The sequence below is a fragment of the Eptatretus burgeri genome, chromosome 19, assembly GCF_056783735.1.
Source record: "Eptatretus burgeri isolate ZD-2024b chromosome 19, Ebu_testis_v1, whole genome shotgun sequence".
Taxonomy (NCBI): Eukaryota; Metazoa; Chordata; class Myxini; order Myxiniformes; family Myxinidae; genus Eptatretus; species Eptatretus burgeri.
In genome coordinates this window covers 1,998,804-2,016,369 of record NC_140979.1, presented here as the reverse complement: position 1 = coordinate 2,016,369, position 17,566 = coordinate 1,998,804, and the positions used below count along the sequence as shown (strand labels likewise).

The 17,566-nt window shown below is 40.2% G+C and overlaps 1 protein-coding gene and 1 long non-coding RNA gene across 17 annotated transcripts in view; both read right to left on the bottom strand.

Annotated features, from left to right (window-relative positions):
* Positions 1–17,566, bottom strand: part of LOC147008395 (tubulin alpha-1C chain-like) — a 78,931-nt gene that overhangs the window by 30,794 nt on the left and 30,571 nt on the right. For 9 of the 16 annotated variants that reach the window (XR_015053416.1, XM_085865004.1, XM_085864991.1 and 6 more), the window contains 2 exons: positions 4,720–4,861; positions 4,333–4,441 (listed from right to left, as the gene is read on the bottom strand). Coding sequence is in view for 14 of the 16 variants with exons in the window: in XM_085865004.1 (XP_085721130.1) it covers positions 4,333–4,347 (15 nt within the window). In the remaining 2 variants the exon portion in view is untranslated. Of the gene's footprint in view, positions 1–3,404; positions 4,862–17,566 lie in introns of those variants that run through there. The other 7 variants (XM_085864997.1, XM_085864996.1, XM_085864998.1 and 4 more) reach the window with 3 other exon arrangements.
* On the bottom strand, positions 5,310–8,918 carry LOC147008396 (uncharacterized). The gene is made up of 2 exons (XR_015053452.1): positions 6,113–8,918; positions 5,310–5,964 (listed from the first exon to the last, which is right to left on the bottom strand). It is a non-coding gene; the product is annotated as an uncharacterized LOC147008396 (long non-coding RNA).

Below are 17,566 nucleotides of genomic sequence, written 5' to 3'. Positions count from 1 at the left end.
GGAAAGAATAGAGTGAGGAAGTTTATTCCAAAGGCGGGAAAAAAGAGGAATGAAAGAGTGAAGATGAGCAGTGATTCGTGATTTTGGTTGTTTTACCAGAAGGGGGTTGTTGGCGGACCTTGAGCGCCCTGTGGAAATGTGGTTGGGACAAATCTCAGAGAGAGCAGGGGGGGCAAGGCTGGAGAGGAGTCGGTAGAAGACAGAAAGACCACCGACCAACCTGCGGTGATTGAGTGAGAGACCCAAAGACTCAGCTTCATTGCGGGAGATGCCGATGATCTTAAATGCCCTGGTTTCGACAGCGTGAAGTCGAGAAAGGTGGGAGGCAGGAGCACCAGCCCAGAGGGAGAGCAGTACTCCATCAGGCTACGGACAAAAGCTTTGTAAGTGGTCAGGAGCTCAAGAGGGCCGAGGAAGGACTTTGCACGACGGAGGATTCCCAGTCGGCGACTGGCTTTTGAGGCAAGGTTGGAAATGTGACTTTCCCAGGAAAGGTCATGGCAGATAGTGAGACCCAGAAGCTTGAAAGAAAAGACTTCTTCCAGCGGATTGTTGAGAAAGTGGATGGGGGGGTTTTGTAAACGGTCCTTTCGAAGAGACATAGTGAGAGTGTGAGATTTGTCTGGATTGAAAGACATGTTCCACGTGTTGGACCAGTTTGTGATTTTATCCAGATCTGCAGTGAGCGAAGAAGCTGCTGCTTGCCGGTCTGAGGGATGACAGATGGTACGGCAGAGGGTGGAGTCATCGGCAAAGAGAAATAGAGGATTTTCCAGAGAGTCCGAGAGATCATTGATGAAAACCAGAAAAAGAACAGGGCCCAGAACGCTACCTTGAGGAACTCCAGCCTGCACAGGAAGAGGGGATGAAAGAACTCCATTTAGGGCCACACGTTGACTGCGACAGGAGAGGAAGTCTGCGAGCCATGAGTGGAGATGGCCTTGAATACCATGGGAAGAGAGTTTGGTGAGTAGGGCAGGGTGCCAGACTGTGTCAAAAGCACGTGATATGTCCAGGGATACGGCTCGGATTTCCTGTCTGGCATTGAGGACCTCCATCCATTGATGGGAGAGCAGAAGCAGCATATCCAGGGTAGAGTGACCTTGTCTGAAACCAAATTGATGATTGGAAATCAAGCCATTGGAGAAGAGGAAGGATTTCATATCTGAGGCGATGATGGATTCCATCACCTTGCTGATGATTGGGAGAAGGCTGATTGGTCTGTAGTTACAGGGATCTGTTTTTGCACCTTTTTTATGCAGGGCAGTGATGTTAGCAGATTTCCAAGCAGATGGCAGATGACCTTGGGCAAATGAGAGGGTGAATAGAACAGAGAGAGGGTGAGCAAGAGCAGAAGAGCAGGCTTTGAGGACACGTGGGCTGATGCCGTCTGGACCGGTTGCAGAATCTGACTCGAGGTTTGGAAAGCAAGCTCTCCACCTTGTCAGGAGAAAAGGATACAGAGTCCAGGGACAGTTGGGTGCGACTGGGTAAAGTGGGTAGAGATAGTGATGGGTTTAGGACACAAGATTTAGCTGCAAACACCGAGTTTAGACATTCAGCTTTATCACGTGTGGAATCAGCAGTGCGGCCATTTGAGGTAAGGGAGGGGATGGAGGGGGAACATACACCAGAAACAGATTTGATTAAACGCCACCAGGATTTTGAGGAGGGAGAGAGGTTTGAGAGTTCAGACTTGAGATGAGAAAGATGTTGTTTTCTGGCTCTCCTGAGGGTAGATACACACTTGTTCCGAGCTTTGTGGAAAGAACTGAGATTGCCCTCAGTTGGGTTTGCTTTCCATGAGGCAAAGGCAAGTTGTTTCAGGACAACTGCCTCGCCACAAGCTTCAGTAAACCAAGGGCGGGAGGAAGGGTAAGACAACTGAACACGAGAGGGGATAAATCTGTGCATGAGGGAGAGCAAGTTTCTTTGAAAGAATTCCCAGGATGAGTTGATGTTTGAGAAAGTAGTGATGGGAGACCAGTCTGTAAGTTTGATGGCTGCTCGGAGACCCTGCCAGTCGGCTTGAGTGAAATGCCAGACTCGACGGCGGTGAGGTGGTTCTCTGATAACAGCCAGAGAGATGTCCACTTTAACAAGGACGTGGTCAGAAGAACCAATTGGAGCGAAGGAAGAGCAGCAGATATTGTCAGGGATATCCTTCAGATATCCTTAGATATCCTTCATGTTCTTTAGACTCGTTGACTCCAAGTTTTCGGAGCAGCTTTTCAATCAGCTCGAAATACCTTCTGTTTGGACAAACTGCTTGTTCGTTCCTTTCACTCCATCAACCTCGTCCCCTTTTATTTAGCTCCCATTACCAGCCGTTGATTGCTGCAATCGATCACCGGGTGCTACAGACATTTCAGCCCCTACGGAGTTACCTGCTGTGCAAATAAGGAGTCTCGATCAAGTTCTGTCATCGTCTATTAAAGGTTCGTACGAGCAACCGACTGCCAAGATGTAACTCCCAACTCTACCGGACTTTCTGCCCAAGTGTGACGTCATTCCCAGGAGTGACGTGTGACAACTCTCAAACTCTTCTTCACCATCAGAGACTTGCTGCAGGTAGACGGACTGCCTCTTCTGTCCTGTCTTGTTCCCCTTGTCTCACTATTGTGGAATGTCTGAGGGTCTTGGAGGATAGCTCGTTATGAGCATCCTCTTTGTTCGAGGGTGAGTAACCGTTAGGGGCTAAAGGGATTTTATTGTTTGCTGTGTAATTGTTATGACAGTTAATCCTGTTCAAATTCACTGGTCTCCCAGTTCTTTTGTTCATAGCTCCTTATGATCGCGGTGTCATGTAAGATGGATGATTGGCACAGCGACTGGCGCTCACTCAATTATAGCATCTGCAGAACGAGCAGACTGCTCAGCTCACAATTAGACACTGCCTGTTGCGCTCGAATCCCGGAGCCCCAAGAGAACGTAATGAGACCCTCTTTGGGGCTGCAGACTCGTCTGACTGGCATGGCTGTCGTTTCGTGGCTCAGGAGATCTGCTCAACGAAGACCGGGTCATGTGGCGTGAAAATAACCAGAGGACGAGAACCTTGGTTCGGGTTTGAGTCTGGGTTCACTGTTACAATGTCATTGCCAAAGAATGGGGATGCAAGAGAATGTTCAAATAACCGAAACATTGTTTTGATTTCACATTCGAGCAAGTGTTTTGAACATTCAATTTCACATTGTACCTCCTCAAATTTTCAACGGCCTTCTTCCCCCTCTCTTGCCCCCCTCTCCCCCAGCACCATAGAGCCTTTTCTCCTCCTCATCCAGACCCCTCCCTGAGCTATTCTGCAATCCCCCACACTCCTTCAACAACTCTCCTTACCTCCCCCCCCTCCTCCCTTGTCCTATCCTCCCACCCCCTGCACTCAAAGCCTCCTCCCCTCCCTCTTCATTAACAGTGTGGACCTCAAACATCCCAGGACTTCGCTCAAACCTTTCAGATATTTCCATACAGGTTGCCACTGACAAACCAGACATAATCTGCCTAACAGAAACGTTCTTCCCCCAAGACGTGTCTGACTCCCAAGTATCTCTCCCTGGTTACTCCCTCCTCCAGTATGACAGTCCTGAACCTCGTCCTGGTGGAGGAGCTGCTCTCTTCATCAAAGACTCTATTCCTTACTCTCCATGCACTGCCCTCACTCCCCCACACCCCCAGGAATACCTCTGGCTACGGCTTCCCCTTCACTCCCACCTCATGTTTATATGTGTACTGTTAGGGAGTACAGTATGTGTACTAACCCTAACAACCTTCGTAACAACCCCCAAAACACCTCTCGTGACAGCAAAAACCCACCAAAACTCTGCTCTCAGAGAGTGCTCGGGGATTTGTTTTTGACCTCCCTCAAACTTTGACCGCTCGTGTCTCACTCTTTGCTTACCCGAGGGTTAGAGCGGACCGACCGTGCCGGACCATGGCCAATTCGAAGACATGACCACCATGATTCGAGGCCATCCACATATGTTAAACGATATCATGATGTAATCGAACGTAACATATAGATGACCTCAAATCATGGTGACCCACGCGTAACGAACAAGACGCCGACCTCCAAGACTCAGAGCAGTCACTCTCACCCTGGAGATGTAAAAGTAATTTATTCGAGCGGTTCCTCCGAACCACAATGCCACTGAGCCGGTCATTATATCACGTCAGAAATAAAAGCAACTACAGCACTGTGATTGCAGGAAAGGCAACACATTGGCAACGGCATTTTCAAACACACAAATAATCCGGCAGTTAACTGATGAAACCTCGATGACGGATAAAATATTTTCAATGTATTCAATCAAATCCACGAAGATGTGCAGAACTTACATCTGATCTGTGCATCAAGGTTTGCCTTGTTCACCTTGATCCTTGTGCAAATGAGAGAGAGCAACCGATGAACCTGCAATGTTCGATTCCTCTTCGAGAGAGGGCGAGCCTGGTACCTCGTGATGAATAGACAACTAAATGAGATGGGATAAGTGTCGTTTCCTGATTAATTTGGACAAAATTACCTGTTCGGTATCTACCTGGCAAGCACAGACAACAGTGTCATGAAGTTGAAAAAGAAAATCTTTCAATCGTCTTGGATTTGATCTTCATTACATTTCACCATAAACTTATTAACCCCGACCCGAACTTATGAAGTCGGACTGCTGGCCCGAAGGTCGAGTCGGACTCGACCACTGCGGTGGACACTTGAGGCAGCTTGGATACGGGACACGGCGAACTCCAGCTTGGATTTCTTGTCGGAGTCGAGGAAGAGGCGCTCCATCAGCAGGGAGGTAAAGCCGGAACCTGTGCCGCCCCCTAAGGAGTGGAAGATCAGGAAACCCTGCAGCCCTGTGCGCTGGTCTGCCTGGGGTTCAACAAAGAGACCACAGCTATTGGCATTGAGAAGAGTTATTCAGTGACAATGATAGGACCTACAAGAGGTGTTTCAGGACTTCCGATTGGTACAGCGATGGTGTTCGTGCGTGTGGAAGGTTCGTGAAACCTCCTTTGAACTCGTACATCACTGCTGGACCAATAGGAGGCCACAAAGTCCCTCAAAGTACAGATAAAAAATTAAATATTCAGAGGTGATGAGCAAGTCCAAGAATTCATACACGTTACGTACGGGACACCCAGAAAGTTTAACCCTCTGAAAAGCAATTAAGATCGTGATTCATTTCAGTGATTTCTATTATCATGTTGGGAATCTGGAAGGAGAACACACACAATAATTTATACGTCATTAGTCCTTGGGATGATCATGTGATTAAAGAAAACACGGTGCGTTACGTGTGGAGCCACAAGAATCATGATTTTTTCAAAGAAATAACGATTTAATAAACAGAAAATCAAACAGTTCTGATAGAAATGAATCAAGACATGAGGGAACTTAAATCTAAATTCCTATTTGAGGCGCCTCTGCACTCAGACACAAAAAGGGGACGAGGGGGGAAGATAAAGAAAAAGAAAAATCCCTCATTTATTCTGGCACTTCGCTTCGGGTCCAGAAGTGATCTTTGATGAGCTTTGGGGTCGAGCCGCACCGTCCTGCGTGGCGGGAAACCGCGCCCAAAATGGCACCAAGCCGCTCTCGTTGTGGGAGGTAATTTGTGCGGATGATCCCCACATCAAGAGAGCCCACAAGCTGTCGTGAAAGTTCCTCCTCATTATCGGGGCGATTGACGCCGCTCCACTGCAGAATGCCAGGCTCGCTCTCCCGGAATGGCACAACACGAGGCTTTCGATGCAGCACGACGGTCAACGACTAGTGTCTTGCCCCGTCACGTGGCAAATTCATAGCACGACACGAGAATTGTGTCGCCGTATTTTGTCGTGTGCAGACGGAGCCAGCCAGCGAGATCCCCCTCACTCGATGAAGTCGTCCCACAACTGTGGGCTCCTCTGCTTGCTTGGACGTGCAGTTCGGTTGTTGTTGTTTTAAGGACGTGATCCCTTTTTGTTGCCGGTCTTGAGATGCAAAAGCATAGGAAAAGGTCACAGTGGGCAATCACATACTGGGGAAATCATCTTTAATCCCTCCCTAATTAACACAGCACCACCCCAGCCCCCCACCCCGTATGGTGACGAGTAACACTTAAGCTCACAGTTTCCTTACTCAATTTACATCGAGATGTCTCCTACACGTCCACGGACCAAGCAACTCTCGAAAATCCTATCTTTCCGATGAAATTCCTCCGTCTGCCCGATAAACATAATATTATGGCACAAGGATCCAACATTGAACGATGAGAAACTCAGCAATTCATGGCGTACGACACGAAACAAAGTGATCATCCGATTATAAAGTATTAAAAGTGCAAAATGATTTAAAATTATCATCGTATGAACCGTAGTTTGCAAGTATTTCTGAAGACAATGAAATGCACAACTTAATTGCAGACAAACACAAAAATGTGCAATACTAGACGATTAAAACCGGACAGGACACGTCGGACAGATCTGTTTCAGTGTGTGTGCAATGAATGAAAATCAATACAACAAAAATAACTTGCATTGAGTAATTTGTTCGGAATTAATTTCTTTTTTTAATGCTCATATAGAAATTTTGGTATTATTTGTATCAGGACCTCAGGGCTTTTGTGCATTCAAGCGAAGTAATTATTTGTCGATGTAAACATTTATCAACTCGACTTGAAAATATCAAATCTGGCAGCGTAGTTATAATATGGACGACTTCCACTTTCACAAGGGAATGGAGGACACTATTAATTTTGTGTAAAAGGGAAATACATATTCCAGAGTGTTTCATAGAAAAACGAGAAACTTCGACGTGCCTGAAATAATGATAAACCAGAAGGGCGCTTGGTAGCGCACATACCTCCGGCACGCAATGCCTGAGCCACGAGAACATATCAGGCTCAATACATTTTTGAGATATCGTGTGATACATCGTCAATGGCCCGAATCTCTCAATGGTGAAGATTCACCGAAAAAAGATTATCAGATCCGGATCCGGATTCGAATCTTCACCAAAATCAAATCAATTCTTCCTTGTCACATACCCAACGTGTCCACCAAGTTTCGTCTGAATCCGTCAACAACTTTTTGAGATATCGTGCCATGTATCGGTTTACCCCAATCTCTCAATGGTGAAGATTCACCTAAAAAAATTATCAGATCCTGATCTGCAATCGAATCTTCACCAAAGTCAAAGCAATTCTTCCTTGTCACACACTCAACGTGTCCACCAAGTTTCATCTGAATCCGTCCACAACTTTTTGAGATATCGTGCGATATATCGGTTCGGCCCAATCTCTCAATGGTAGAGATTCACCGAAAAAAGATTATCAGATCCGGATCCGGATTCGAATCTTCACCAAAATCAAATCAATTCTTCCTCGTCACACACCCAACATGCCCACCAAGTTTCGTCTGAAGCCATCCCAAACTTTGTGAGATATCGTGCGATATATCGCTTCGGCCCAATCCCTCAATGGTAGAGATTCACCTAAAAAAATTATCAGATCCGGATCCGGATTCGAATCTTCACCAAAAATCGAATCAACACACACCCAACGTGTCCACCAAGTTTCATCTGAATCCGTCAACAAGTTTTGAGATATCGTGCGATATATGGGTTTCGCCCAATCTCTCAATGAAGATTCACCTAAAAAACATTATCAGATCCGGATTCGTATCTTCACCAAAATCGAATCAATTCTTCCTTGTCACAAACCCAACGTGTCCACCAAGTTTCGTCTGAATCCGTCCACAACTTTTTGAGATATCGTGCGATATATCGGTTCGGCCCAATCTCTCAATGGTCGAGATTCACCTAAAAAAAATTATCAGATCCGGATCCGGATTCGAATCTTCACCAAAATCCAATCAATTCTTCCTCGTCACACACCCAACATGCCCACCAAGTTTCGTCTGAAGCCATCCCAAACTTTGTGAGATATCGTGCGATATATCGGTTCAGCCCAATCCCTCAATGGTAGAGATTCACCTAAAAAAATTATCAGATCCGGATCCGGATTCGAATCTTCACCAAAAATCGAATCAACACACACCCAACGTGTCCACCAAGTTTCATCTGAATCCGTCAACAAGTTTTGAGATATCGTGCGATATATGGGTTTCGCCCAATCTCTCAATGAAGATTCACCTAAAAAAATTATCAGATCCGGATCCGAATTCGAATCTTCACCAAAATCGAATCAACTCTTCCTCGTCACACACCAAACGTGTCCACCAAGTTTCATCTGAATCGGTCCACAACCTTATGAGATATCATGCTATATATCGTTTTTGACCCGATATATCAATGGTGAAGATTCACCGAAAAAAATTATCAGATCCGGATTCGTATCTTCACCAAAATCGAAACAATTCTTCCTTGTCACAAACCCAACGTGTCCACCAAGTTTCGTCTGAATCCGTCCACAATTTTTGAGATATCGTGCTACATATCGGTTTAGTGCAATCTCTCAATGGTGAAGATTCACCTCAAAAAAGATTATGAGATGCGGATGTGAATTCGACTCTTCGCCAAAATCGAATCAATTCTTCCTTGTCACACACCCAACGTGTCCACCAAGTTTCGTCTGAATCCGTCCCCAACTTTTTGAGATTTCGTGCGATATATCGGTTTCGCCAAATCTCTCAATGGTGAAGATTCACCGAAAAAAATATCAGATCCGGATCCGAATTCGAATCTTCACCAACATCGAATCAACCCTTCCAGGTCACACACCAAACGTGTCCACCAAGTTTCGTCTGAATCAGTCTTCAACTTTTTGAGATATCGTGCTATATATCGTTTTTGACCCGATATCTCAATGGTGAAGATTCACCTAAAAAAATTATCAGATCCGGATTCGAATCTTCACCAAAAATCGAATGAATTCCTCCTTGTCACACACCCAACGTGTCCACAAAGTTTCGTCTGAATCCGTCCACAACTTTTAGAGATATCGTGCTATGTCTCACTTTCGCCCAATCTCTCAATGGTGAAGATTAACCGAAAAAAATTATCAGATCCGGATCCGAATTCGAATCTTCACCAAAATCGAATCAATTCTTCCTCATCACAGAACCAACGTGTCCACCATGTTTCATCTGAATCCGTCCACAACTTTTTGAGATATGATGCGATATATCGGTTTCGCCCAATCTCTCAATAGTGAAGATTCACCTAAAAAAAATTACCAGATCCGGATCCGAATTCGAATCTTCACCAGAATCGAATCAATTCTTCCTCATCACACACCAAACGTGTCCACCAAGTTTCATCTGAATCCGTCCACAACTTTTCGAGATATCGTGCTATATATCGTTTTTGACCTGATATCTCAATGGTGAAGATTCACCTAAAAAAATTATCAGATCCGGATCCGAATTCGAATCTTCACCAAAATCGAATCAATTCTTCCTTGTCACATGCCCAACGTGTGCACCAAGTTTAGTCTGAATCCGTCAACAACTTTTTGAGATATCGTGCGATATATCGGTTTCGCCCAATCTCTCAATGAAGATTCACCTAAAAAAAATTATCAGATCCGGATCCGAATTTGAATCTTCACCAAAATGGAATCAACTCTACCTCGTCACACACCAAACGTGTCCACCAAGTTTCATCTGATTCGGTCCACAACTTTATGAGATATGGTGCGATATATCGTTTTTGACCCGATATCTCAATGGTGAAGATTCACCTAAAAAATGATCAGATCCGGATTCGTATCTTCACCAAAATAGAATCAACTCTTCCTCGTCACACACCAAACGTCTCCACCAAGTTTCATCTGCATCGGTCCGCAACCTGATGAGATATCGTGCTATATATCGTTTTTGACCCGATATATCAATGGTGAAGATTCACCGAAAAAAATTATCAGATCCGGATTCGTATCTTCACCAAAATCGAATCAATTCTTCCTTGTCACAAACCCAATGTGTTCCCCAAGTTTCGTCTGAATCCGTCCACAACTTTTTGAGATATCGTGCTATATATCGGTTTAGTGCAATCTCTCAATGGTGAAGATTCACCGAAAAAACATTATCAGATCCGGATGCGGATTCGAATCTTCACCAAAATGGAAAAATTCTTCCTTATCACACACCCAACGTGTCCACCAAATTTCGTCTGAATCCGTCTACAACTTTTTGAGATATCGTGCTATATATCGGTTTCGCGCAATCTCTCAAGGCTCAGCGCATGTCAGTGGTTCCAAAAGCACATGAAAGTAGTTGAAACACTGTTTCAAAAATGTCAAAAAATGAAGTTTGTTCCATTGCCTTCTCACTACATTTTCCTGAAAGTGTAAGTCAAATTGAGTTCAGAACAAAAAACCGTATCGCTTAATTACATTTATATACCAAAATATGATAATTTGAAGAAGGGGTACCTATTCTGATGGTTTTGCGAGTTTTCAATGAAATTACCCAATTTTTCTTTTTTGGCAACATAAATGAAGGTCAAAGTATGTAACTTTTTCTCGCAACTAATATAATCATCAAAATACCAATTTCTGGGATTATAAAGAAATAATACATTCCTATTTTTTATGACTGCTCTATTCATTGACTGTCAGATGCTGAAAAGCACGAAAAGAGAGATTTATCGAACAAATTCTTGGACGTAAATTTTCAATTCAATCAATTCTGGGAGTAACAAAAAGCTCTGTAAATTCTCCAAAACTGTTTTAACTGCCTTCTGTATTAATAAAATATTTTTTAAATACCTGGAAAAATATTTAAATTTTTTTTAAAGAAAATTAATTTTTTAATCAAATTCAAAAAAGTTTGACGTGCAGTCGGACAAAAATGCAAAATTATTCTAAACGAAAGCCATGCATGTTTTCAATAATTTTTTATACTATTATATCTATATCACTGTGCTCCATTTGTAATTAAATTTTAGTGAAAATAATCTGATGCACAGAAGAATAAAAGCATTTGTTTTTAAAAAACGTGACATGTGGTCGGACATTGAGGTTGGAAAGTTCTGTCAAGCCGGTGTAATTAAGTATCCACCCGGATGATCTCAATTTTTTTACACTGATTATAATCTTATAATCAATAATTATTGGTAATAAGTTGAATAATTTAAGACACGTAAAGATGAGTTATTGATAAACTAGTCATTTTGTGAGGGGATTTCATAGTCCCAGGCTCGAAAAGGGTAATAAAACAAGAAAAAAATAAAAATATGCCAGAATGTGCATATATCATGCGAATCCACCACTGACCGACACAAATGCTGATTTTCTCAGACGGTGGGTGACAACCTTTTGATTTGATGAGAAATTTCATATAGAATTTTTTATATGTTATATTTTAAGGTGAAACAAGAAAAAAGGCCAATACTGGACATGTATATTCAATAAAAATCCTGTAGATTCAGTAATATACATCATAGACCCATGAACCGATATATTTTAAGGTCCTATGGAACACTGTCTGTGCAATGAACCAAATTTCATGACCAGTAGTAGTCTTTGTGACTTTCAAAAATGCTACTCAAGTCAGGGTATGCCCTAAAATAGGGGTGGTAACCACTTAAATGCGCTGAGCCTCAATGGTGAAGATTAACCTTAAAAAATTATCAGATCCGGATCTGAATTCGAATCTTCACCAAAATCGAATCAATTCTTCCTCGTCACATACCGAACGTGTCCACCAAGTTTCGTCTGAATCCGTCCGCAACTTTTGAGATATTGTGCGATATATCGGTTTCGCTCAATCCTTCAATGGTGAAGATTCATCTCATAAAATTATCAGATCCGGATTCGAATCTTCACCAAAATCGAATCAACTCTTTCTTGTCACACACCCAACGTGTCCACCAAGTTTCATCTGAATCCGTCCACAACTTTTTGAGATATCGTGCTATATATAGTTTTTGACCCGATCTCTCAATGGTGAAGATTCACCTAAAAAAATTGTCAGATCCGGATTCGTATCTTCACCAAAATCGAATCAATTCTTCATTGTCACAAACCCAACGTGTCCACCAAGTTTCATCTGAATCGGTCCACAACTTTTTGAGATATCGTGCGATATATCGGTTTAGCCCAATCTCTCAATGGTGAAGGTTCACCTAAAAAAATTATCAGATCCAGATCCGAATTCGAATCTTCACCAAAATCGAATCAATTCTTTCTTGTCACACACTCAATGTGTCCACCAAGTTTCGTCTGAATCCATCTTCAACTTTATGAGATATCGTGCGATATATCTGTTCAGCCCAATCTCTCATCAGGTGAAGCGCATGTCAGTGGTTCGAAAAGCGCATGTAAGTGGTTGAAACGGTTTAAAAATGTCAAAAAATGAGGTTTGTTCCATTGCCTTCTCACGATATTTTCCTGAAAGTGTAAGTCTAATTGATTTCAGAACAAAAAACCGTATCGCTTAAGTACATTTATATACCGAAATATGATACTTTGAAGAAGGGTTTCCTGTTCTGATGGTTTTGCGAGTTTTCAATGAAATTACCTAATTTTTCTTTTTTGGCAAAATAAATGAAGGTCAAAGTATGTAACTTATTCTCAGAACTAATCTAATAAACAAAATACCAATTTCTGGGATTATTAAGAAATAATACATACCATTTTTTTATTACTGCTCTATTCATTGACTGTCAGATGCTTAAAAGCACTAAAAGAGAGATTTATCGAACAAATTTTTGGACGTAAATTTTCAATTCAATCAATTCTGGGAGTAACAAAAAGCTGTCTAAATTCCCCAAAACTGTTTTAACTGCCTTCTAAATTAGTAAAATATTTTTTAAATACCTGGAAAGATATTTAAATTTTTTTTTAAAGAAAATTAATTTTTTCATCAAATTCAAAAAAGTGTGACGTGCAGTCGGACAAAAATGCAAAATTATTCTAAACGAAAGCCATGCATGTTTTCAATAATTTTTTTATACGATCATGTCTATATGACTGTGCCCCATTTGTAATTAAATTTTAGTGAAAATAATCTGATTCACAGAAGAATAAAAGCATTTAAAAAAAAAAAAAACGTGACATGTGGTCGCACATTGAGGTTGGAAAGTTCTGTCAAGCCGCTGTAATTAAGTATCCACCCGGATGATCTCAATTTTTTTACACTGATTATTGGTAATAAGTTGAACAATTTAAGACACGTAAAGATGAGTTATTGATAAACTAGTCATTTTGTGAGGGTATTTCATAATCCCAGGCTCGAAAAGGACAACAAAACAAGAAAAAATAAAAATATGCCAGAATGTGCAAATATCATGCGAATCCACCACTGACCGACACAAATGCTGATTTTCTCAGACGGTGGGTGACAATCTATTGATTAGATGAGAAATTTCATATAGAATTTTTTATATGTTATATTTTTGCATGGTCTAATATATGTCATATTTTAAGGTGAAACAAGAAAAAAGGACAATACTGGGCATGTATATTCAATAAAAATCCTGTAGATTCAGTAATATACATCATAGACCCATGAACCGATATATTTTAAGGTCCTTTGGAACAATGTCTGTGCAATGAACCAAATTTCATGACCAGTAGTAGTCTTTGTGACTTTCAAAAATGCTACTCAAGTCAGGGTATGCCCTAAAATAGGGGTGGGAAGCACTTAAATGCGCTGAGCCTCAATGGTGAAGATTAACCTTAAAAAAATATCAGATCCGGATCTCAATTCGAATCTTCACCAAAATCGAATCAATTCTTCCTCGTCACATACCCAACGTGTCCACTAAGTTTCGTCTGAATCCGTCCGCAACTTTTGAAATATTGTGCGATATATCGGTTTCGCCCAATCCTTTAATGGTGAAGATTCATCTCATAAAATTATCAGATCCGGATCCGGATTCGAATCTTCACCAAAATCGAATCAATTCGTCCTTGTCACACACCCAACGTGTCCACCAAGTTTCGTCTGAATCCGTCCACAACTTTTGAGATATTGTGCGATATATCGGTTCCGCACAATCTCTCAATGGTGGATTCACCTAAAAAAAGTATCAGATCCGGATCCGAATTCGAATCTTCACCAGAATCGAATCAACTCTTCCTCATCACACACCAAACGTGTCCACCAAGTTTCATCTGAATCCGTCCACAACTTTTTGAGATATCGTGCTATTTATCGTTTTTGGCCTGATATCTCAATGGTGAAGATTCACCGAAAAAAATTATCAGATCCGGATCCGAATTAGAATCTTCACCAATATCGAATCAATTCTTCCTTGTCACATGCCCAACGTGTGCACCAAGTTTCGTCTGAATCCGTCAACAACTTTTTGAGATATCGTGCGATATATCGGTTTCGCCCAATCTCTCAATGAAGATTCACCTAAAATAAATTATCGGATCCGGATCCGAATTTGAATCTTCACCAAAATGGAATCAACTCTTCCTCGTCACACACCAAACGTGTCCACCAAGTTTCATCTGAATCGGTCCACAACTTTATGAGATATTGTGCGATATATCGTTTTTGACCCGATATCTCAATGGTGAAGATTCACCTAAAAAATTGATCAGATCCGGATTCGTATCTTCACCAAAATCGAATCAATTCTTCCTTGTCACAAACCCAACGTGTCCACCAAGTTTCATCTGAATCCGTCCCAAACTTTTTGAGATATCGTGCGATATATCGGTTTAGCCAAATCTCTCAATGGTGAAGATTCACTTTAAAAAATTATCAGATCCGGATCCGAATTCGAATCTTCACCAAAATCGAATCAACTCTTCCAGGTCACACACCAAACGTGTCCACCAAGTTTCATCTGAATCCGTCCCCAACTTTTTGAGATATCGTGCGATATATCTGTTCAGCCCAATCTCGCAATGGTGAAGCGCATGTCAGGGGTTCCAAAAGCGCATGCAAGTGGTTGAAACGGTTTCAAAAATGTCAAAAAATGAGGTTTGTTCCATTGCCTTCTCACAATATTTTCCTGAAAGTGTAAGTCTAACTGAGTTCAGAACAAAAAACCGGATAGCTTCATTACATATATACATGTATATATATATATATATATATATATATATATATATATATATATATATATATATATATATATATATATATATATATATATATATATATATATATATATACACACATACCGAAATATGATACTTTGAAGAAGGGTTACCTGTTCTGATGGTTTTGCGAGTTTTCAATTAAATTACCAAATTTTTCTTTTTTGGTAAAATAAATGAAGGTCATAGTATGTAACTTATTCTAGCAACTAATGTAATAAGCAAAATACCAATTTCTGGGATTATGAAGAAATAATACATACCTATTTTTTATTACTGCTCTATTCATTGACTGTCAGATGCTTAAAAGCACGAAAAGAGAGATTTATCGAACAAATTCTTGGACGTAAATTTTCAATTCAATCAATTCTGGGAGAAACAAAAGCTCTCTAAATTCTCCAAAACTGTTTTAACTGCCTTCAAAATTAATAAAGTATTTTGTAAATACCTGGAGAAATATTTAAAAATTTTTAAAGAAAATTAATTTTTTAATCAAATTCAAAAAAAGTTTGACGTGCAGTCGGACAAAAATGCAAAATTACTCTAAACCAAAGCCATGCATGTTTTCAATAATTTTTAAATACTCTTATATCTGTATCACTGTGCCCCATTTGTAAATAAATTTTAGTGAAAATAATCTGATGCACAGAAGAATAAAAGCATTTTTTTTTTAAATGTGACGTGCAGTCGGACATTTGGGTTGGAAAGTTCGGTCAAGCCGCTGTAATTAAGTATCCACCCGGATAATCTCAATTTTTTTTACATTGATTATTGGAAAAACTTGAATAAGTTAATACATGTAAATATGAGTTATTGATAAACGAGTCATTTTGTGAGGGGATTTCATAGTCCCAGGCCCTAAAAAGGCAATAAAACAAGAAAAAAATAAAAATATGCCAGAATGTGCAATATCATGCGAATCCACCACTGACCGACACAAATGCTGATTTTCTCAGACGGTGGGTAACAACCTTTTGATGAGATGAGAAATTTCATATAGAATGTTTTCTATGTTGTATTTTTGCATGGTCTAATATATGTCATATATTAAGGTGAAACAAGAAAAAAGGCCAATACTGGGCATGTATATTCAATTAAAATCCTGTAGATTCAGTAATTTTTTTCATCGACCCATGAACCTATATATTTTGAGGTCCTATGGAACAATGTCTGTGCAATGAACAAAATTTCATGACCAGTAGTAGTCTTTGTGACTTTCAAAAATGCCACTCAAGTCAGGGTGTGCCCTACAAGAGGGGTGGGAATCACTTAAATTCGCTGAGCCTCAATGGGGAAGATTCATTTAAAAAATTATCAGATCCGGATCCGAATTCAATCTTCACCAAAATCGAATCAATTCTTCCTTGTCACACACCCAACGTGTCCACCAAGTTTCATCTGAATCCATCAACAACTTTTTGAGATATCGTGCGATATATCGGTTTCGCCCAATCTCTCAAGGCTCAGAGCATGTCAGTGGTTCCAAAAGCGCATGTAAGTGGTTGAAACGGTTTCAAAAATGTCAAAAAATGAGGTTTGTTCCATTGCCTTCTCACGATATTGTCCTGAAAGTGTAAGTCTAACTGAGTTCAGAACAAAAAACCATATTGCTTAATGACATATATATACCGAAATATGATACTTTGAAGAAGGGTTACCGATTCTGATGGTTTTGCGAGTTTTCAATGAAATTACCTAATTTTTCTTTTTTGGCAAAATAAATGAAGGTCATAGTATGTAACTTATTCTAGCAACTAATCTAATAATCAAAATACCAAATTCTGGAATTATAAAGAAATACTAGATACCTATTTTTTATTACTGCTCTATTCATTGACTGTCAGATACTTAAAAGCACGAAAAGAGAGATTTATCGAACAAATTCTTGGATGTAAATTTTCAATTCAATCAATTCTGGGAGTAACAAAAATCTCTCTAAATTCTCCAAAACTGTTTTCAATGCATTCCAAATTAATAAAATATTTTGTAAATACCTGGAAAAATATTTAAATTTTTTCTAAAGAAAATTAATTTTTTAATCAAATTCAAAAAAGTTTGACGTGCAGTCGGACAAAAATGCAAAATTATTCCAAACGAAAGCCATGCATGTTTTCAATATTTTTTTTTATACTATCATATCTATATCACTGTGTCCCATTTATTATTAAATTTTAGTGAAAATAATCTGATGCACAGAAGAATAAAAGCATTTAAAAAAAAAAAAAATGTGACATGTGGTCGGACATTGAGGTTGGAAAGTTCTATCAAGCCGCTGTAATTAAGTATCCACTCGGATCATCTCAATTTTTTTTACACTGATTATTGGGAATAACTTGAATAATTTAAGACATGTAAATATGAGTTATCGATAAACTTGTCATTTTGTTAGGGGATTTCATAGTCCCAAGCTCGAAAAAGACAATAAAACAGGAAAAAATAAAAATATGCCAGAATGTGCAATATCATGCGAATCCACCACTGACCGACACAAATGCTGATTTTCTCAGACGTTGTGTGACAACCTTTTGATGAGATGAGAAATTTCATATAGAATGTTTTACATGTTGTAT